The 22,498-nt window shown below is 38.2% G+C and overlaps 1 protein-coding gene across 6 annotated transcripts in view; it reads left to right on the top strand.

The window, feature by feature from the left end:
* The window catches only part of DNM3 (dynamin 3), a 557,709-nt gene that overhangs the window by 231,134 nt on the left and 304,077 nt on the right, over positions 1-22,498 (top strand). For 4 of the 6 annotated variants that reach the window (XM_012000433.1, XM_012000431.1, XM_012000435.1 and 1 more), the window contains exons 12-13: positions 3,487-3,557; positions 14,760-14,811. In XM_012000433.1, coding sequence (XP_011855823.1) covers positions 3,487-3,557; positions 14,760-14,811 — 123 coding nt within the window. Of the gene's footprint in view, positions 1-3,486; positions 3,558-14,759; positions 14,812-15,633; positions 15,664-22,498 lie in introns of all 6 variants that reach the window. The other 2 variants (XM_012000434.1, XM_012000430.1) reach the window with 1 other exon arrangement.

Below are 22,498 nucleotides of genomic sequence, written 5' to 3'. Positions count from 1 at the left end.
ATGAGCCACCGCTCTGGGCTGGGTCTTTGTTGGTTTAAAGCAGGTTTTATCAGCGACTAGGATTGCAACCCTGCTTTTTTTTTTTTTTTTTTTTTGCTTTCCATTTGCTTGGTAAATCTTCCTTCATCCCTTTATTTTGAGCCTATGTGTGTCTTTGCACATGAGATGGGTTTCCTGAATACAGCACACTGATGGGTCTTGACTCTTTATTCAATTTGCCAGGCTGTATCTTTTAATTGGGGGCATTTAGCCCATTTACAATTAAGGTTAATATTGTTATGTGTGAATTTGATCTTGTCATTATGATGCTAGCTGGTTATTTTGCCCATTAGTTGATGCAGTTTCTTCATAGTGTTTATAGTGTTGATGTTTTCCACCATTTGGTATGTTTTTGCAGTGGCTGGTACTGGTTTTTCCTCTCTATAATTAGTGCTTCCTTCAGGAGCTCTTGTAAGGCAAACCTGGTAGTGGCAAAATCTCCTACCTTTTGCTAGTCTGTAAAGGATTTTATTTCTCCTTCACTTATGAAGCTTAGTTTGGCTGGATATGAAATTCTGGGTTGAAATTTAAGAATGTGGAATATTGGCTCTCCCTCTCTTCTGGCTTGTAGAGTTTCTGCAGAGATTTCCGCTGTTAGTCTGATGGGCTTCCCTTTGTGGGTAACCCGGCCTTTCTCTCTTGCTGCCCTTAACATTTTTTCCTTCATTTCAATGTTGGTGAATCTGATGATTATGTGTCTTGGGGTTGCTCTTCTTGAGGAGTACCTTTGTGGTGTTCTCTGTATTTCGTGAATTTGAATGTGGCCTGTCTTGCTAGGTTGGAGTAGTTCTCCTGGATAATATCCTGTAGAGTGTTTTCCAACTTGGTTCCATTCTCCCTGTCACTTTCAGGTACACCAATCAAATGTAGGTTTGGTCTTTTCACATAGTCCCATATTTCTTGAAGGCTTTGTTCTTTCCTTTTTATTCCTTTTTCTGTAATTTTGTTTTCACACTTTATTTCATTAAGTTGATCTTCAATCTCTGATATTCTTTTTCCACTTAGTTGATTTGTCTATCGATACTTGTGTATGCTTCACGAAGTTCTCGTGCTGTTTCTTAGCTCCATCAGGTCATTTATGTTTTTCTCTAAACTGGTTATTCTAGTTAGCAATTTCTCTAATATTTTTTCAAGATTGTTAGCTTCCTTGCACTGGGTTAGAACATGCTCCTTTAACTCAGAGGAGTTTGTCATTACCCACCTTGTGAAGCCTACTTCTGTCAATTCATCATACTCATTATTTATCCAGTTTTGTTTCCTTGCTGGAGAGGAGTTGTGATCCTTTGGAAGATAAGAGGCATTCTAGTTTTTGGAATTTTCAGTCTTTTTGCACTGATTTTTCCTCATCTTTGTGGATTTATCTACCTTTGGTCTTTGATGTTGGTAACCTTCAGATGGGGTTTCTGTGTGGACACCCTTTTTTTGATGTTGATGCTATTCCTTTCTGTTTGTTAGTTTTCCTTCTAACAGGCAGGACCCTCAGCTGCAGGTCTGTTGGAGTTTGCTGGAGGTCCACTCCAGACCCTGTTTGCCTGGGTATCACCAGCAGAGGCTGCAGAACAGCAAAACTTGCTGCCTGTTCCTTCCTCTGGAAGCTTCGTCCCAGAGGGGCTCCCACCAGATGCCAGCTGGAGGTCTCCTGTATGACGTGTCTGTTGATCCCTGCTAGGAGGTGTCTGCCAGTCAGGAGGCACAGAAGTCAGGGACCCACTTGAGGAGGCAGTCTGTCCTTTAGCAGAGCTTGGGCGCTGTGCTGGGAGATCTGACGTTCTCTTCAGGGCTGGCATGCAGGAACATTTAAGTCTGCTGAAGCTGCACCCACAGCCACCCCTTCCCCCAGGTGCTCTGTCCCAGGAAGATGGGGGTTTTATCTATAAGCCCCTGGCTGGGGCTGCTGCCTTTCTTTCAGAGATGCCCTGCTCAGAGAGGAGGAATCTAGAGAGGCAGTCTGACTGCAGCAGCTTTGTTGAGCTGTGGTTGGCTCTGCACAGTTCAAACTTCCCAGCAGGTTTGATTACACTGTGATGGGAAAACCGCCTACTCAAGCCTCAGTAATGGCGGATGTCCCTCCCCCCACCAAGCTGTAGCGTCCCAGGTTGACTTCAGACTGCTGTGATGGCAGCGAGAATTTCAAGCCAGTGGATCTTAGCTTGCTGGGCTTCTTGGGGGTGGGATCCGCTGACCTAGACCACTTAGCTCCTTGACTTCAGCCCCCTTTCCAGGGGAGTGAACGGTTCTATCTTGCTGGCATTCCAGGTGCCACTGGGGTATGGAAAAAAAACTTCTGCATCTAGCTCAGTGTCTACCAAAATGGCTGCCCAGTTTTGTGCTTGAAAACCCTAGGCCCTGGTGATGTAGGCACCCAAGGGAATCTCCTGGTCTGCAGATTGAGAAGACCATGGGAAAAGTGTAGTATCTGGGCCAGAATGTACCGTTCCTCATGGCACAGTCAGTCATGGCTTCCCTTGGCTAGGGGAGGGAGTTCCCTGACCCCATAAGTTTCCTGGGTGAGGCAGTGCCCCACCCTGCTTCAGCTCATCCTCCATGGGCTATACCCACTGTCTAACCAGTCCCAATGAGATGAGCCATGTACCTCAGTTGGAAATACAGAAATCACCTGCTTTTCTGTTGATCTCACTGGGAGCTGCATACTGGAGCTGTTCCTATTCAGCCATCTTACCAACCACCAACTACTATTATTATTATTATTATTGTTATGAGATGGGGTCTTGCTGTGTTGTCCTGACTGAAATGCAGTGGCTGTTCACAGGCCTGATGATGACTCACTGCAGCTTTGAACTCCCGGGCTCAAGTGATTCTCTCACCTCAACCTCCAGAGTAGCTGGGACTATAGGCACACACCACTATGCCCAGCTTCTGATTGATGTTTGGATTCAATGATTTATTTGTATATTGACTTTTTGAGTTAGCTGATCAAATGCTTCTCCTGAAATGTGTAAAGCGTCTTGAGATGGTTCTTTAAGCTGCTAAAGATAGAAAAGGAGAGAGAAAACAAGAGGTGAATTACAAATTTGTAGCTAATATATGATGTCTACAGGAAGAGTAAGCTCGGAGCACCCCTCATGGGCCCTCCTGCCACACATCTTATTTGTGCTTGTCCTTCTTTTGAACACTATGCCTACATTTTAGAGAAATCAAACAATTCTAGATTCTGTACTAAGGTAGCAAATAGTGTATGCCTATAAGTTATAATGCTATTCTCTTTATGTGCTACTCAGATTTACTTTTCTAGAGTAGATTTTTAACTTATGAATTTAGAGTGTAAAATTATGAGTCTAATAAAGAAAAGTTAAGGTTCATTTCATTCTAATTGAAGTATCCTTAAAAAAATTATATGAAGGTAATTAATTGGTGGGCAATTACTGAATTTAATGTTTGATAATTTTTAGATGGGCTTTCACTGAAGTGTTTCTCTTTGACTTATAGGTATTGCTATTGATTGACATTCAAGTCTCTTACATCAACACCAACCATGAAGACTTCATTGGCTTCGCAAAGTACGTGAAACACTTGATTGTCACATGCATTCCTCTTGTTGGTTTGTCTCAAACACACATTGTGAATTTTTGCTACAGTTTCACCACCTTTGAGAATACAATCTGTGCCAAGATTAACTCTCAGTTTACCTACTTAGGAAGTCTGAGCTCCATGGTCGTAGGGCAGGGATATTTACTATTCTCTCAGTAAAGTAGTTGGCTCTATTATGCAGCATATGAAGTCATGTATGTCTTACATACTTACCATCTCATCATTTTTGGATGATGTTCTGCAGTTTGTACTTGACCTCCTATAGAAAAACAGTAATTAATGCATGTTTAAAATTTTGAGGGGAACAGTTTTTCACATCAATTTGAAATAGCACGTGTAATTTACAGGATGCAAGCTATTTCAACTTTTCTAAGTCAGAATCTAGAGGCCTGTTTTTTTTTTTTTTAAACTTTCCTTTGTGAAATTAGATGTAATCTGTTGGGATGAACATTTTATTTTCTATAAAGTGTGTATACAAATATTGCCGTTTTTCAAATACATTATCATGCAAACATTATGGTTAGTTACTCAGGACTGGCTATTCACTGTGTGACATTTTTAAGACCTTGAATGCACTATCTTTTCCTGCCCATTAGTGAAACTCATTTTCATTTGATTTAAATAACCTTGATACTACCTCTAAAATATATTTTTGCATTTAAGTGGTTCCAACTTTGTGTATAAAATATAGCTTATTTTATGTAAAATGTAAAACAAAAGAGCCTATGTACTTTTACTTAAACTGAGTATTCAAGAACAGAGACAGATAAAAAAAAAGGCAGAATGTCAAATTAATTTGTTTTATTACGTTCTGACTTAGAAGAAATGAATATGCAGACCCTGTGACCTAAACAAAACAGTGGCCTGAGGAATTTATAGGCATGTTTTAGGGAGAACAGGCCCAATTGTCCAACAGAAAATTATCTCATCCTAAACTTGGCTGTAGTTGTGATGTCCTAGCCAATTGTGTAAATATAGTTTGCATCCAATGGCTATTACTAGTGAATGGTAGATAAGATTTATTCCACCATTTTCTGTCTGTGGCATATGTGTAATATTGTTAGAACCCAACCATAAATATGTGCCCTAGTCTAGTTGTCTTTGCAGCCACCCTGCCCACACCCACTTCTTGATAGGTATTTGCTGCACCAGAATTTTGCACAGACTTGCCCCCCTCTCTTTTAGCCCCATGACTCTCACCATGTGCTCTGTTCACTTCCTTCTGCAGATTCACCTAGACTGTAACGTGCATCCTTATCCCTCGGTCTGGAAAGGGGATCTGAGAATTTTTTCCAGGTTTCCTCCACAGTCAATGAACTCTAGGGAGCCTGTACCAAGCTCTACTCTAGTTTCTACGGTGGGTGGGGGGCGGAATGTAGAAAAAGAAAAGAACTTTTTGCCTTATAGGAGCTTGCCTAATAATTGAAAAACATAGAGACACACATGTAAAAATTTAAACTGACACATTCTTCATTTTCCTCACTGCTTCTCTGAGGAGTTTAAAAGACAAACAAATCCTTGAGACATTTAAAATAACAGGAATTATGCCTTTAATGTTGATTTTCATGGATTACAAATGCCAGTTAGGTTCTTACAAAAATGTAGCAGATACTGACGTAAAATTGACACAATAACTTAAGAGTGAAAAGGATGCTTCCTTGTTGTGGCACCACAATTAGAGGGGGAAAATGTAGAAAAAGTCATAATCCATTTAGAAAATTCAAGTTTAAACATATTATATAACCCATGCTTCAATTTAAATTTCACCTTTATAATCTTCTTGAAACTTTTTTTTCTATGACAAATGAGCTAGAGTTTCTTTTCCAATAAATTTCCATATTTGCTGTCTTAGAAGCTGTTGAACTACAGTTTTATATTGATTATATTGATTTATAGGTTTTCAAGGGCATGTGACTTTTCAAATTTAAGACTTCCAGACAAAATCTTTTGATGTAGACTCTCTGTAATCCAGGTGTCTGGTCCTATTTTTCCAGCAGTAAGATAGACTATGAATCTTTATGATATTGGGGAGAAAAAAGAAGCATAGTTAAAACTGCTTTAGAAATCCAGCAATTCTACACATTTGTCATCTAATTTAAATTGCACACTTAAACCTTCTTTAAAGGACGAATCTGGGAGTCAAAATCCAGGTTATTTTTCCAGGATATGCCACTGATGAGCTTTGGGTTTTGGCAAGGCACTTAGCCTTTCTCTATCTGTTTACTGATGTATCAAATGGAATAATAATCCTTGTCTTGTATACCTTTCAGGATTGTCAGAAGATCAAATTAATGAAGTTATGTGGAAATCCTTTAAAAAAAAAACTGTGGTGTAGTCTATAAAAGTGAGAGATCCTCCCTGTCTCTCACTCTCTCTCAACACACATGCACGCATGCACACACACACATATACACTCACATTTGATTACTAGATGTAGCATTTTACTTTGTGATTAAGTTATAGTGACTTAAGTATGATTGTCACTGGAATGTTTTTTAGTTGCTAATATCATTATCTCTAAATGTGATATTTTGCTCTGAGACTCAGAGATAAATGTCTTTTCCATTTGTATGTCGACTTGGAATTGACATGGGGTGACATGGGGTGATTATGAAGATGAAGAAATGTTCATTTCAAAATCACTTTGAGGAGTTGTGGTATTTTTTGTGCTTTTAAAAATTAAGAAAATATGGCTGTAGCTATAAATTTTAAAGTTGGCAAGAATGCTGTTTCCATCAAGGAAGAAAAGTCAAGCCATATTTGAAGACAATTATGTAAGTATTTTTAAGTTCCAAAGACAGAAAATTAAGGTCTGGGGTTGAAGAAAACAAGCATTTGTTTCATGAGATTTTTAGAGAGTTGCCAAGAAAGAAGGAACTGCCTCCCAGATTTATAGGATGGTGATGTACATAGTACTTTACACATGTAATTTTTTTCAACTGGGATGACTTTTTGTTCTAATTTTTTAAAAAATGAAAATGGATTGCTAAAATTGGATTAATAAAATATTTTGTTTCAGAGTAGCATTCAGGACATCTCAAAATTCTTCTTTCTGTTATAGAATTTATATTGCCACGTTTAATATGTGACACTTTTTTTTCCATCTTCTAGTTATTTGTTAGACATGGCCTGTAAAATATGTACCATGTGTAATGTGTCCAAATAAGCACTGCTCTAGGCTTGCCTTGGAATTTCCTGGCTTCTAAATGCTCTTTCAACTATAATATAGTTTCTGAGTCTGAAAGTTAAGCATTTCAGAATAAAACGTCAATTTTTCTTCTGACGTAAGGGTTTTAATTTGTCATTCTCTTCTTTAAAAAAAAAAAACCCTAAGTTACATATATTTTTACATTATATAGCTAGTTTTTGCTATTTAAGAAAATAAGAACTGGCCCGATTATTCCTTCATTCACTTCCCCTCGTCCTCAGTAATCCTCATTTGAACAAAAAGGCAAGCTTGTTAGTGGAATGCTTTGGGAAGTGAAATTTCAAACTCCTCTGCTCTTCTTCATTTGTTCCATGACACAATTTGCTTTCTGAGTTACTAGGATTTATGCAGTCCAATGGTTAAAGAGAAAGAGGGACTATAGATATGTGCCATTAGAGTAATATCTCTATACACCACAAGCAGCAGACCAAGGTCTGTTTGTTTTTCAATCTGCTCAGTAGGTCTCAACACCTGTTTTCTCACAGTTGAAATGATACAGTGTGCAGATTTCTGTTCTTGTTATTTGAGCACCATGAAAATTCTATGGGTTGTGAGATTCGTTATATCTTTTTCCTGATCCTCTGGAATTCCTCTGTTGCCGTTTTACTAAAGGCAGTGCATTTGAACCTTGCCACTAAATTCCAGGGCAATCTTAGTCTTTTCCTTTACATTCTTAGTTTATTTTTCCCTAATGCATAATTATATTCTATTATAATACTATTTCTAGTTCCTAATCTTATATGAGAATGTTCTCACTCTTGTGGAATCAAAACTTAGGTATTGGAGTATAAAAAGATCCTTTTTTTGACTTATATGCAAATTTAGGAATTAAATGCTTGCTTGCTTACTGAAATTGTTGTCAAGTAGAAATACAGGATTGAGCAACTTGAAAGGACATCATTCATATCTCCTGTTCAAATAAGTTATAAATTCCAATGTTCCAAGCACCATTTTAAAAATAAGTGGACTTCCAGTTTTCTCTTTCATCCTCAGATATGTTATTTTAAACTTCATCTTCATCCTTAACATGAATGTTAGGAGGTAAGTGATTCTTCTTTTACAGGCTCCCAAGTTCTGTAAGATTTTCTTGCATAATAATTAGCCTGAGACTTCACTAAAGATCCTGGAGGAGGATCATGTCTGAATTATGCCTTTTTAGAAACTTTCAGAAACAACATTGTTTCTTCTCCCTTTGGCTTCAGTCTGATTGGATGGAACCTGGACTATCACAGTGTAACCTGTGATAAGTTACACTCTTGGGACTCTTGTGAAGTGTTCATAATCTTTCTTGCATAATATAAAAGAATAGTCTAAAAGAGCTTTACTCTATAGCATCATCGCACAATAGAACTTTCTGAGATGATGGAACTATTGTATAATCTGTGCTATTCAATACAGAAGCCACTAGCTGTATGTAGCTATTGAGCAGTTGAAATGTGGGTAGTGCAATGAAGGAAATAAATTTTTAATATAATTCATTCTAATTAAAGTTTTAATCTGGCCACCAGCTACTGCAATGGACGGTAAAGCCCTACAGTATAGTGACTGGCTGCTGGCTCTGGGAACTTCACTGTGGGTCCTACTTTGTTGACAGCTTAGTGGTGACTAAGAGAAAAAGCAAGGAGGCCTCTTAATTGCTGCTAAACAAGTCTAAAAGAACTTTTCTACTCTGTAGCACTGTTGCACAATAGAAGTTTCTGAGATGATGGAACTATTGTATAATCTGTGCTGTTTAATACAGAAGCTACTACCTGTATGTGGCTGTTGAGCAGTTGAAATGCGGGTAGAGGTAGAGGTAGAGGTATACTCTGACATTTGCCATGGAATCTACATCTCAAAGGGACTCTCCATTTCCTCTTTGAGTGGCCTTAGTCTGTGCTCCATTCTTCTTTTTCATCTTCCTTTCACTTTTCGGTCCACTGCAATCTAGTTTCTACCGCACCTCTCCACTGAGACTGTTTTTGTCCAGGATAAAACAGTTAATCCAATGGACAATTCTGAGCCTTTCATTTGACACCACAGTTAATCACTCCTTGTTGAAGAGATCTGTTCCTTTGCTTCAATAACCTCCCACTCTCTCCTGGTTTTCCTCTTTTCACTCTAGCCACTTCTCAGTCTTTAGGAGCTCTTCATCTTCTGATCATGGCTTAAGAACTGTTCTTTAATCAATTTCCACCCTAGACCCCCTTCTTTTCTCACTCACTGCATCTTTCCTAATGGATCTTACCCACTCCAATAGTTTTAGTTGCCAACTTTATCTGATGACTCCAAATCTAGATCTTCATTTCACGACTTTTCACTGTACTATGTACCATATTCAGATGTCTACTGGACATCTCTACTTATATATCCTAGAGAAGCCTCAACCTTCTAGTCCCAAACTAAACTCCTCATCTGCTCTTATAGTTTATAACTTCTATGTTGTTCCCACTTTCTGTGGATGGCACCTCCCAGTCCTATTCTTTGCTCCTTGTTCCCCTCATATCTTTGTCTCCATCCATCTTTACCAAGTTCATGTGATTCTATCTTCATAATATTTTTAAAATTCATCTATTTCTTTCTATCATCATTGCTGCTACTAAAGTTAGTCCTCTCTTACCTGGATTACTACAACATTCTCTCTGTCCCCTGTCATGCTCTTTCTCATTCCTTCTGAGATTCTTTGTTACTTTCAGAATAAAGTCTAAACTTAGTAATGTAATTTCCAAGGCTCTCTATAATCTGTATCCTGCTTACCTCTTAAGCCTGTTCTATTGTCACTATTCCTTTATACTCTACTCCCTAACTCCATGCTGCAGCCAGTCTGGCCACTTTGGGATCCCTAACTGTACCATACTTTTGCTTTAACACACGCTTATGATATGCTTCTTCAAATTATTTAGGTTTCCTAGTACAGATGAACATTGATAGTCTGGTTGTAAATAACCCTGGCGTCAAAAGAGAATTCCATAAATATTTCTTAAGATACTACCATAAACCCTCTGCTAGGTAATGTTAGTGGTGAGAGAGGTAGAAATACCAAGATTAATGCTCTTGGCTCTCAAGGAGCAGGAATTGTTGGAGACCCAACTATAACACAATCTTGTTTATAAAATACAGGCACAGATCAAGGTTTTGAGAGTGCATCAAAAGGAGAGATAACTGGAGGTTTCTAAAAAGGCATAATTCAGACATGAAAGTTGATTGGACTTTTAAGACTGGACAGGACTCCAATAGTCAGAGAGAGGGGTCTGGGCTGGCTGCTTCCTATCTTCTCTGCTTGAGTCAATATTATGCATTTCAGGGAACTAATTTGTACTAAAACATCACCCCGATCTTGTCATTTGCTGGCACAGAAACATTGAATGTTTTCTTCTGCCTTCAGAGTAACAGCCAAATTCTCCATAATTGGCCCCAACATACAATTATTGTACTAGATGGCTTTTAAGGTCACTTACAAACCCCAGTCTATGATTGGATAATTCTACCATAATAGTTTTACTCTCCACAACTTCCCTATATGCCTCATCTTTCTACCTCCTGGCTTTGCTAACACCAGTCTCTTCTCTTGGAACGTAGTCATTTGTCTTCCTTTATTAAAGTTTATCTTCTTTTCAAGTTTGCTGCAAACATTTCAGATCATATCATCTGAAATTATATTTCTTGTCCCTTAACATTCAGAGAAATTACTTTGGTATAGGATTTATTTGTTACATGGTCACACATCATAGACAAGGATAGAAGAGACTGTGCAAAAAAGTTTTGAGCCAAGAGATAACATTAGGGGTTCTCTGATTGTCTTCTAATGTACTTTTATTTTTATAAAAGTTTAAACTTCTTGTTATATACTTTTAGAATCATTATGTCTCAGCACACACAAATTTGGTTCTATGTTTTAGTGTTCTGGCAAGGCTTTCCACAGTGACTTGTGTGTAGTAGGAATTTATATGATCAACAACAAAGGTACGTGCACACACACACATATAAGAAGATATGGGTAATTATATCCCACATTTAAAACAGAAGCACTTTTTTGCTTTCTATTACATCCTCATATATTTATTAATATAGATTTTATTTTTTATTTGTTATTCTTGTTCTGTATATGCATATCATTACTTGTACCAGACAAATTGTAGGCTTTTGATTACAAGAACCATACCTTATTTATATTTTTATCTGCTACAGAGTTCATGCCCTACAGTTTTTGATTTATGTTGAACTAAAACACTATACATAGGTATGTTTTATAATATTTCAGAGTTAATTGGTCAAGTAACTATATCCAAGAACATGTCCAAGGGCTCAAGTTAATTTGCAAGTCCTTACAGGTTTTTTCAGGAACATATTTTTAAATAAATGTTTTAAAATACTCTCAGTTCAATTAATAAACAGAAGAATTATGAGAAAGAATGTATTCTAAGCAGGCAGCTTATTTTTTTTTATTTCATTGCTTTTGAAGTGACTTCAAGTAGCTAAATACATCATTAACAACAGAATGTTTAAGTTTATGGGGCCAATTGCTGCAAAAAGATTATTCTTTAGGTGGAAAATAGAGGCAACTTCATGTTTTTTCTAACTCTAATATTTGAGATTGGCTTATAAAGTAAATCTACCTTTCCTTTGGCATATTCTTACAAGTGGTAGATCCTAAATATGCATTATTTCACAGATGGAAACTGTCAATGGACATTGTCTTTGTCTAGTGTAGCTTATAAGCTTCTGAGAGTAATTTTGCATCTCAAGGAATATTGGACCTAAAAGGAACTTAAGAAACAGCTTGTTTAGTACCCTAGCCCTTCTCTCTGTCTCTGTTTCTGTCTGCCTCCCTTGTAACACATATATACACATTTTATGGCCAAGTGACTGAAGTCCATTTTGATCAGACTTTTCACCTAAGGTAGCAAAGGAGTCATTAACGATCTTTGTGGCTTTTGCTTTATGTTCAACTTCTTTTCCCTTAAGTGATTTGAAGGTGACTGATACATAATTTTAGGGTCCCCAATAATTTGTTCAAAGTAAGCACCTGTGGGTCTATCACAGTTTGGAAGTTTTCACCACTAGTCAGTGCTTTAGTGAAAACATTACTCCTTAAACACAATTATGGTGCTTGGAAGAGATAAACATAACCTATGAAGGTGTCATGATCTCATTATAGTAGTAGTTTTCCCATGCATTCCTGGAAGAGCAGGAATCCTGGAGGGTGCTGGAAAAGTGACATTTAATGTGGAAAAAGAAAGTAAGGAGGAGATCCGAAGCACTTAGGAGAGTGCTACTCAAGATGCTCTGTGTGCCAGGGCATGAGGGCGGCCAGAGGGCGGTGTGGGCACACTGGATCCTGGTCACCTCTTTCACAGCCTCACCTACAAGACCTGAATAATGTAAATTTAGATTGTTCAGATAAATGGTTAAAGAGGAAATAATTTCATGGTAATTAAGAGGATTAACCATTTAACAGAAAGCTAGAAAAAAAAAAAAAGGAAGAAGTTGAAATTAGCAAATTTAAAATTGGAAAAAAATACATACACAAAATATTTTTAGCAACCAAATACAGTGTGGACTTTCACCACCCACCCCCTGCCCACCTTCAGTTGAATGCAGTGTTTCTTCATTAGGTTGAGTGAAGGAAAGCAACTTAAATGTATCAGAGGAGTTTATTAAAAACTTATTTGGATCAGCTGTTCCAAGTGTGGTGTTGATTTCTAACTTGTTACTGCAGCACAACATCCCATCACTTTAAACAGTTGACTGAGGCTTTGGTCTCCCTTTTCTTTATTTTACACTATTTCATTGATCTCCAAAACAGCTTCCACAAACTATTAAACAACCTGTTAAGAATACTGAGTATTGCTGATCTTCCCAGAATAACCAAAATGAGTTGTGTTTCTTATATTGATAGATGTTTATTCATGGATCCACCAAAAGAAAGCCTTTGTCCTTTTGAGGGATAGAGTAACCTAGTGATGAAATGTGTGGGCTCTCTTGTTAAGTTGTTGGAGTCCTGTAAATTAAGCATTAACTTAATTTGCATTACAACTCTTCTCTCTGTGCTTATGTCTAAAATGAGGGTTATAATGGCATCAACCTCATTGGACTTTTCATCCAACAGATATTTCATGAAACCAACCCTGTGCTATGTCCTTTCTAGGCCCTGGGGATATAGCAGTGAACAAAACAGACACAAACGCCTGCTCATGAGGAGCTTACAATCTAATGGAAAGGGGCAGAGAAACACAAAAAATAAATACACCGTGTAGTGTACTGAGACCATCCCGGCTAACTCGGTGAAACCCCCGTCTCTACTAAAAATGCAAAAAAATTAGCCAGGCGAGGTGGCGGACCCCTGTAGTCCCAGCTACTCTGGAAGCTGAGGCAGGAGAATGGCGTGAACCCGGGAGGCGGAGCTTACAGTGAGCTGAGATCGCGCCACTGCACTCCAGCCTGGGCGACAGAGCGAGACCCCATCTCAAAATAAATAAATAAATACACCGTGTAGTGTGTTGGAAAGTGAGAAATGCCAGACAGAAAAATCAAACAGGGTAAAGGGGATGACAGTCTTGGAGGCAGGGAGGGATGGGGTTATAAATAGGGTGGTCAGAGTAGTCCTTACTGAAAAGATGGATTTGAATGAAGACTTGAAGGAGATGTTGGGAACCATGCAGATGAAAGGGGGAAGCAAATTCTAGGGAGCTAGCTTTCCTGAAGGCTCTAAATGGGAGTGTAGTGGATGGGTTTGAAAAAGAGCCGGTGCCAGTGTGGCTGGAACTCTTCAGGGAACGAGGTGAAGGGTGGGAGGAGACGAGTCAAAGAGCCAGTGGTGGGGATTGCTTGAGTAGGGCCTTGTAGACCCTTGTATGGACTTTGGCCTTTACCATTTGTGGAATGGTGTTGATGCAGCACAGGGTTTCGAGCAGAAGAGTGACACAGTCCTTCTACAAGTATCACTCTGGTGTCTGTTAAGAATAGATTTCAGGGAGACAAGTGTGGCAGCAGAGACCAGACAGTAAATGATTACAGTAATCTAGATGAGGGATGGCAGTGTCTTGGACCAAGGAGGGACCAATGGAAGTGATGAAAAGATGGCTAAATGTTAAATGTATTGTAAGAAAGTAGTCGACAGCATTTTCTGATGGCCGGATATGGGTTGTGAGAGAAAGAGGAGATAAAGATTTTGGCCTAAGCTCCTGGACGTATGGTATAGAATTGCCACTAGTTAAGAGGAGGAAGGAAGACTGCGGGTGAAACAGATTTTAGGGGGGATTTCAGGAGTTCAGTTTTGAAATATTAAGAATGATATGCCCATTAAATACCCAAGAGACGATGTTAAGTTGTTAAAAACATGAATAAGTCCAGAGTTGGGACTCATACATGTTTGGATCTACATGGCAGATTCAAACGAGAGATGCATTAAAGGAGTTGTCAGAATATCTTGGAATTCAAAGCAGTGAGACTGGATAATATCACAAAGAGTTTGTGATGTGGAGCCATACTACTTGGGTACTACCGCTTATTAGCTGAGTGACTTTGGGAAAGTCACTTAGCTTCTCTCCTCATCTATAAAACAAGAAGAAGAATCGTAACTACTTCATGGGGTTGCAGTGAGAATAAAAATGATTAATATCTATAAGGCACTTAGAACATGGTATATACTCAATAAGCATTAACTTAATTTCCATTACAACTCTTCTCTCTACCTGTGGGACATTGCAAATATGTCAACTCATATGTTATTAGTGCTGCAATGCAGCTTGTCTTTCAATGGTGTTATTATATTTTTGGTTTATGTGCTATTAGGAGTTATGTGCTATTAGGAGTCCCATTGAGTTGGTTTTGCTTCCAGAATTAAACTGACCTGGAATTTTGGTATTACGTCTGCCTCCATTGATTTTTTTTTTTAAAGCCTGTATATATTTTAGTATTTGTTACTTGTTCAGGAAAAAATTGTATGTGTCTCTTCAGTGCTGCTTTCCTTTGCTTTTCTCAGTGCTCAGCAGAGGAGCAGTCAGGTTCACAAGAAAACCACAATTGGAAATCAGGTAGGAATTGCATAAGAGCATCAGTCTATGCATGTCCCAAAGAATTTGAACTAAATCGCTTGATTGACTATTTTTTTAATGCAAATTAATCACGTGCCAATTTTGCTTGAAATGCAGCTTTTCATTTTGATTTGTTTTTGCTTTAAAAAATTTTTGGAGCGAATTGCATTTCTTTTTGGCTATTTTATGCAGTTAACCACATTGATTTATTTTAAATAACTTTTCTGCTACTTGCTCTGCATTTCAAATTTGACTCCTCGTGTCCTATTTTGCTTGCTTACATTACCCCTAAGTTTAATTTAACATGGAGTTTGTGAGTCAGTTGAAGGTTAAAATATGGTGAGTAGTTGCATGAGCTTTCTGGGATTGCTAACTAGTTCACACATTTGCACAGCTTGGTATCAGTGAAGGGACAGCTCATGAAGAAGGCAGTTGTTGGATTTAATCTCTGCCACACTAAATTCTTGTTGGTTAATGAAGATGTTAATTCCTAAGAAGATGTGATCTTTTGAGTTTTTGTGTTTTGGGCTGACCAGCTGTCTCTGACTAATAGCGCTTTGCAGAGATTGTATTAACTCGACAGTTTGCTGTGTCTTTTATGTTTTATGTGATAATGAGTATTTGCATTGTTATTTCTTTTCAAGTCAAAACAATGATGGTGTTATAGTTTTTAAAAAACGTTCAGAGGTACAATTATTGAACAAATTGAAACCTCTGCTCTAGATTTTTTTCTCATTGTTTTGAAAGGAGAAGAGGTAATAACAGACTTTATTTTAAAAACTTTTTTTCTGAACTAAAGCATATAATTCTTTGCTATTTCAGGGAACCAATCTTCCGCCTTCAAGGCAAATTGTACGAGCTAAGTTCTGTAAGCTTTACTGTTGCTTTTTCATTTAGCTTCCCAAGGGCACAGTTTGTCTTTAACTGATTAACTCAACTAGCGCTTGCTACTAATTTTTTTTAAAACTTAGGTTGTCTTGTCCATAACACCCTATCATTGAAATAAAAATCCTCTTAAGGGGGTTCATCCCTTCACTGCTAATAACTTGCTGTGATTGAAAGGTATGAACTAGTAAACTCTAAAATGCTATAATAATAAACCCTTAACACTGTGGGTGCTTTGATATTTCTCTAATTTTAATGGGCCTTAAAATAATTAAAATCATTAATGATCTTCATCTCTGTCCTTTTATGCTATGTTGTTATGAGGTGTAAGCCTTTCTCTTCCCCTTGTATGAAAATATTTCCAATAAATGTAGATGATACTTCTAAAAGGTGGGTAAATATTGAATATCTGATTTTGCTGTGTTTGTTGATAAGCCTACCCAATTCCAATTACTTGCATTTATTTTAAAAAAACAGAAAAACAAAGTTATGTTGATGGACATTTTATATGGCTATAGAGTTAAATCTTTGAAAACCAGATACTGTATCTTCTTTTATGGACATTGTCATAGGCATTTAGAAAAAAAAATTAAACTCTAATTTCTACCATGAATAAAGCAGGCTTATTCTTCCAACTCTGCACAATTTGAGAATGAGATTGGAGCACAGGTCAATTATTCGCCCCATGATATTTTGGGAAGACACGGGTTTTGGACCTAGACATTCCTGGGTTCAAATTCTGTTCTGTCACTTAGGAGCCATGTGGCCTAGGACAAATTGTGCCTGAGTTTGCTCAGCCATGTGATGGGAGGAATAGAAAATATCTCTTGGGATGACGGTGGGATTCAGAAATTATATACTTAATGAAGTTTGCAGCCCGGTACCAGATATGTGCCCTGTAAAGAATAGAAACATTTCTCCCGGAGGTTAGGTGCTGTTTCTTCAAACTCTTGGGAGAAAAAGTTTAAGTACAAGAAAATTATAAAATTTATAAAATGAGAACAATAAAACACTTGGGAAAATTAGAAGCTTTGGAAATTGTTCTGATGCCTGCAGTGCCCAGATTGTGGTTGGATATGATATAAAGGGTTTACCTATAAAAGTTTCCTCATAGTCAGAAGTATCGCTTAGCTCATAGAAGTATGTACATATAGGAAAAGCAATAGTATAATGGCATATATGCATACTTTAAATCAGAGGAAATTTGGAACAGCTTTCAGTTATATTACTTCCAAATACTCAAATCATGCTAATTGTGTTTCTGTGACTTTACTTTTGCTGGCTACTTCAAAGCTCACACATTATAGAAGTATTACATCTCAAGATAATAGAATTGGGTCAGTGTTATCATGGAATATAGATTCCTTATCCAGAACTTCTGGGGCAAAGCATGCCTTGAAGGTCAGAATTTTTTGGAGTTTATTAACTATATCATATATCACCCTACATTTTGTGGAGTTAGAGACAGCATCCTATAATGAAACATATTCTATTTCTGCAGTGAAACAAAGGAATAGTCACACCAAGTAAACTTTTAAATAAGAGATAAATCCTCTCACATCAGATCAGCTTTTGCTGCCAAATTTGCTAAGAAAAAAAAAATGTAATTTGCAAGCAAGGGATTATGAACTAGAATATATTATTTTCCAGAATCAAATCCAGTAATATATACATGATACAATATATTTAAAGGATCCTTAGTAGTTTCTACTTAACAGAAATAAACCATAATGACTTGAAATTTTTTCTTTATGAATCTCAGCAGATGATATTGATTGGGGTTTATATGAAAACAGTTTTGCCTATTAAGAGGCTCAACTCTAGGGAGTTTTGGGGCCCAGCCTTCCGACTGATGCTGGCTTTTATGGTTGGTAGGGCTGAAACACTCTGCAGCGTCCTAGGAAGTGATTCATCCATGCTGCTGTCCTCTTAGGGCTCCTGGTTGTAGGAGATTGTTGTGCAGCATCTGTTCTGAAATATTTTAGAAGGATTCGAAAAAGACAAAACTCCCCTTTAAAGTCTAAATTCAATTTGTTTATGTCTGCCTAGAAATTTTAATGGTTTCACGAGTCAATGTCAGCAAATGTACAAAAAAATGTGAGCACATAATTTACCGAAAGCTGGACTGCTCAAAATTTTAAATTTAACTTTCATTCATCCTTCCACTCATGTATTCAAAACCTATCTGTGCCCAAATCTGTGGTGGGTGTTTAGAGAAGCATGATGATACATCAGTCGCGGGCCTCACCCTCAGGAAGCCCACAGCCCACCGAGGATGATGGTAAGTAAGCAAACTGAAGTCCACTTCCTTTTCCAAGGCTAGTTACTTTTGACCCTTCGGGTCTTACTGAAACATCACTTCTTCAAGAGACCAGCCTTGGTCACCAGATTTAAAGTCACCCTCCCTTCCCCATGTCTTTCACTATCGATTACATTTTATTATTCGAAACAATCTTATTTATTTATCTATTATTTTTTGTCTTCCTTCATTAGGACGTAAACCCCATTAAAGCTATTTTTTGTGTTGCTTAAAGCAGTATAGAATTATAGTAAGATTTTAAGCACAATCATATTAACATTTGTAGAGAAAGGCTTCGAAGGCGAGACAAGACTGGAAAAAGGAGATTAGTTAGAAGGCTGATGTGGATGAAAAATTGTGGTGATCCGGGCTTGGGTGTTTGTACTGAATTTGAGGAAAAGCTGATGAATTCAAGAGTTAAGTAGGAAGAATCCAAAAAATCTGTGATGAATGGGATGTTGGAGAGAAGGCTGGAGGTTGTCTTCAATGCCATCAAGATTTATGATTTTGGTACAAGTAAGATAGTGCTGCTCTTCACGGAGAAAAGAGCATAGCGAAAAGGGCAGATTGGTATCCAAAGTCAGGAAAGGCAGCTTTCTGAGTATGAATCACCGTGGGAATTTGAAGTAAAAACGTCCTGTGGGAAGTTGGATAAAAGTGTTTAAGTCCAGAAGAGACAGAGAACTCTTTGGAGAGTCATGGAAGGATTTCCAATAGGGAAGGGAACTCAACTGATTTTTATATTAGAAAGGTCTGTAATGGAATAGATTGAAGGAGACAAACTAGAGATATGGGAATTGGTGAGGATGCTTTTATTCAGGTGAGAAAAACATTGGTTGCTGGTAGTATTTAGCAGAAGGAACAGATTCAAAATATATTCAGAGGATAGAATTGGAAGGGTTATAAAGAGTTCTCAGGGGGTTAAGTCATCCTTCTAGGCTTATGGCTAAGGGCATGTACTGACAAAGGGAATACAGGAGAAGGAGGAGCAGGTATCAGGGGAGATGAGAGCAGAAGGTGCTGATTTAGGGCCGGGCGCGGTGGCTCATGCTTGTAATCCCAGCACTTTGGGAGGCTGAGGCAGGTGGATCACGAGGTCAAGAGATTGAGACCATCCTGGCCAACATGGTGAAACCCCATCTCTACTAAAAATACAAAAATTAGCCAGGCATGGTGGCGAGCGCCTGTAATCCAAGGTTCTCTGGAGGCTGAGGCAGGAGAATCACTGGAACCCGGGAGGCAGAGGTTGCAGTGAGCTGAGATCACACTGCTGCACTCCAGCCTGGGCGATAGAGCAAGACTCTGTCTCAAAATAAAATAAAATAAAATAAAATAAAATAAAGAAGGTGCTGATTTCAATTTTGAATATGTTTGTGCTTATTGGAGATATCATTGGGGTTTGAGGTTCAGGACTCAGGCACACTACAGACATAACTTTCACTGTTGTCAATAAATACATGGTAGCTGAAGCCATAGGAGTACATGAGACCTCCTCCAAAGGACGAGAACATAGAAAGGAATATAAGACTTAAAGCATGATGGAGAAAGAACTGGAACTGAATGGGGAACTGAAAAGGCATTTAAGAAGTGATGAGAGAGGTAGGAAAACTTGGAGAGTGGTAGAACAAAAGCTAAAGGGAGAGAATATTTCAAGGAGGGAATTAGTCTATAGTTAGATGTTTCTAAGAGCTCAAGGAACTTGAAGGAAGTTGTCAAATAGTTGGACTGTGGAAGGTCCTGTGCAGGTTAGGGACTATCTGAGGGTCCAGTGACAGCATGAATTCTCTTGGCCTTGTAAATTGCTCTTCTGCTCTACAGTTGGAAGATGGCATAAAGCTGAGGACACAGACAAATGAATTGATATTCTGAGCTGAGGTTTTTCTAGGGAGGCAGCATGGAAAGTCGAGAGAGAAGATGAGTTAGAGTTTTTAAGAGAGACAGGTTGAGGTAAAGGACTGTGTAATCTCACATGAGTAGCTTTAGTTGATGTATTAATCAGGATAGATTAACCAGGTAACAAACAACCTCAGGATTTCAGTAGATTAGCATAATACAAATTTAATTCACCCTGCTATAATAATTCAATGAAGGTCATCAAGAGGCAGGGAGATACCTGGCTTCACATGGTCAGTAACAGACTGGGTTTTGGAATTACAGAGATTCCAAAATCTCCCTTCTCCGCTTTCTCCTGCATAGAACCTGCAAATTTCATTTTTCCAGCAGGTGGGAAAGAGACAGAAGCCTGGTCAAGGGAGGTTTTTAAGAACCAGTCCATAAGTGGCACATATCATTTCCATTTCGTTGAACAGAACTTAGTGGTTTGGGCTCACCTAGCTGCAAGGAAAATAGAAAAAATATACTCTGAGCTTGTGCCCAGGAAAAAAAAAAAACAAAAACAAAAAAGGATGATGTTGACTGAAAATTGAAAGGAAATGGGCATGCCAGGGAACTGGAGGTTTTACTAAAATCAGAAAACGTTTGTGCTAGGATTAAGGAAAAGAAACGATGAAGTGGGAGGTTAAGGTCAGGGAGTGGCATGTTGTATTGAAAGTTTAAGAGTACAGAGAATGCCACCTGAAAGTCAGAGATGTTATTGGAGTAAGAGATAACGGACATTGGAGGGAGGGGCACAACAAGTGATAACTAAAGATATCTGTGGAACATTGTCTTCAAAGGTGTGAGTAGCTGAAGACAAATGGGGATGAAATTTCCTTGGTTGGAATATGTTAGGGGCCAGGAGGACTGATGTGGCATTTACATGACCAATAATTCATTCCTTTGCCCTCAAGAGTCTAGCAGAAAGGCATTGCTGACATGCTCCTTTGGCCCAAGAATGCAATTGTATGACTGGAAATATTTTTTCTTTAAGCAGGAAGTAGAGCAGGTGCTTGCATAAATCTAGATATCAGGGTACCTCTTAGTCTCAAGCTTATTATCAGTTTTGTTTGCCACCCATGTGCCTACTATTGTTCTAACCTTAGACTGGAATATGAAATTTGACTTTCTCAAACCTACAAGGTCTCCAGGTCACTGGATTATCCACCTTTGTATTACAGGCTGCAAACAGAAAAAGACATTTCCTTCCAAACAGGGTTTTCTTCTCTCCTTAGGACTTTCTGAAAACTAGTTTCAGTAGACACTTGTCTCGGTCTCAGAAAATTATAAATGGACCTCACTATCCTGAAATTTTCCTGCCATGTCCCCTAGTTCTTCACCCTCTGTATGTACATGGTTTGAGTCCAATGTTAAAAAGGTGAGAGTTTAATTAGTTCTTTAACAAATAGATAACAAGGATTGCCAACATCCTAGCCTAAGAGAGATCCTTCCAGTCCTCTCGCCTTTCTCCACTCAGCTAATTCCACCTTTTAGGGTCTGTCACTCTTAACCTCAACTCTTACCTGACTTCCTGGTACCGATATCTCTATCAGTTAGGATTTTTTCAGATGTAAATTTCAGAAAACTCAAATGACCCTGGAAAAAAAGGGAATTTGTTAGTTTACATGAATGAACACTTCAGGGATAGAATCAGCATTATTTAATCCATAGCTCAAATAGTGTCACTATGAACTAGTTTCTTTCTTTCCATATTTTTGTTCTGCTCTTTTGCTGTGGTTCTGTTCTTGCCCCAAAGGATTGCAAGATGACTGTCATCAGTCTCCAGGGAATTTTCTTCCTAGTTTGAATCCAGCAGAAATAAGAGTCTTTCTCCCAGGATTTTCAGAAAACCTTCTAAGGTTCAGTCTGATTGGACTGGTGTGGATCGTGTGCTCATTTCTGAACTATTCACTGTGGCCAGAGAATGAGGTATACTGATTGACTTAGGTCACATCATATGGCACAGGGGAGGCTCCTCACCAGAACACATGGGCTGCCTCTCCTGTGAAAGAGCTATTGTTGGAAGAAGAAAGGATAGACACTGGAGGAGGTGCATCACAGGTGAAGGCAGGTACTTGCTGAGCATTATTTGTCTTCAGAACAACCTAATTTGGATAATAGGATTTTTGTGTATGTTGTCTTTTTAAAGGAATATAAGATGGTGAACACCTCATCCTTAAAACCCTGTGGTTCATTTATTAATGAAATTTAATTATTTTTCCATTTCATGTCTTTCACCTTCTCTCCCTTTCCTTTCAAAAATAATTCTACTGATTATACTAGGTTGAGAAGCAACATAGTGCAATGGTTCTTCAGAGCTGACACAGTGGAGTCACTGTGTCACTATGAGCAAATTAATTAAATCTTACTGTAGCTCAGGTTTCTAATCCTTAATAAGCTGATAATAATAGTAACTGTTTCATAAGGTTTTTGTATTAAATGAGATAATACTAGTTAGGTACTTAGGTATGGTTTTGGGTGTTCTACACACATCAGCTCATTAATTCCTCTCAACGACTCTAAGAGGTAGGTACCCCTATTTTCTCAGTTTTACAGATAGGAAAACTGAGGCATGGAGAGGCCAAGTAATGTGCCCAGTCACACAGATCATAAATGATAGCACCAGCA

Source organism: Mandrillus leucophaeus, unplaced genomic scaffold (assembly GCF_000951045.1).
Source record: "Mandrillus leucophaeus isolate KB7577 unplaced genomic scaffold, Mleu.le_1.0 Scaffold629, whole genome shotgun sequence".
Classification (NCBI taxonomy): Eukaryota; Metazoa; Chordata; class Mammalia; order Primates; family Cercopithecidae; genus Mandrillus; species Mandrillus leucophaeus.
This window is presented reverse-complemented; position numbering and strand designations above follow the sequence as displayed.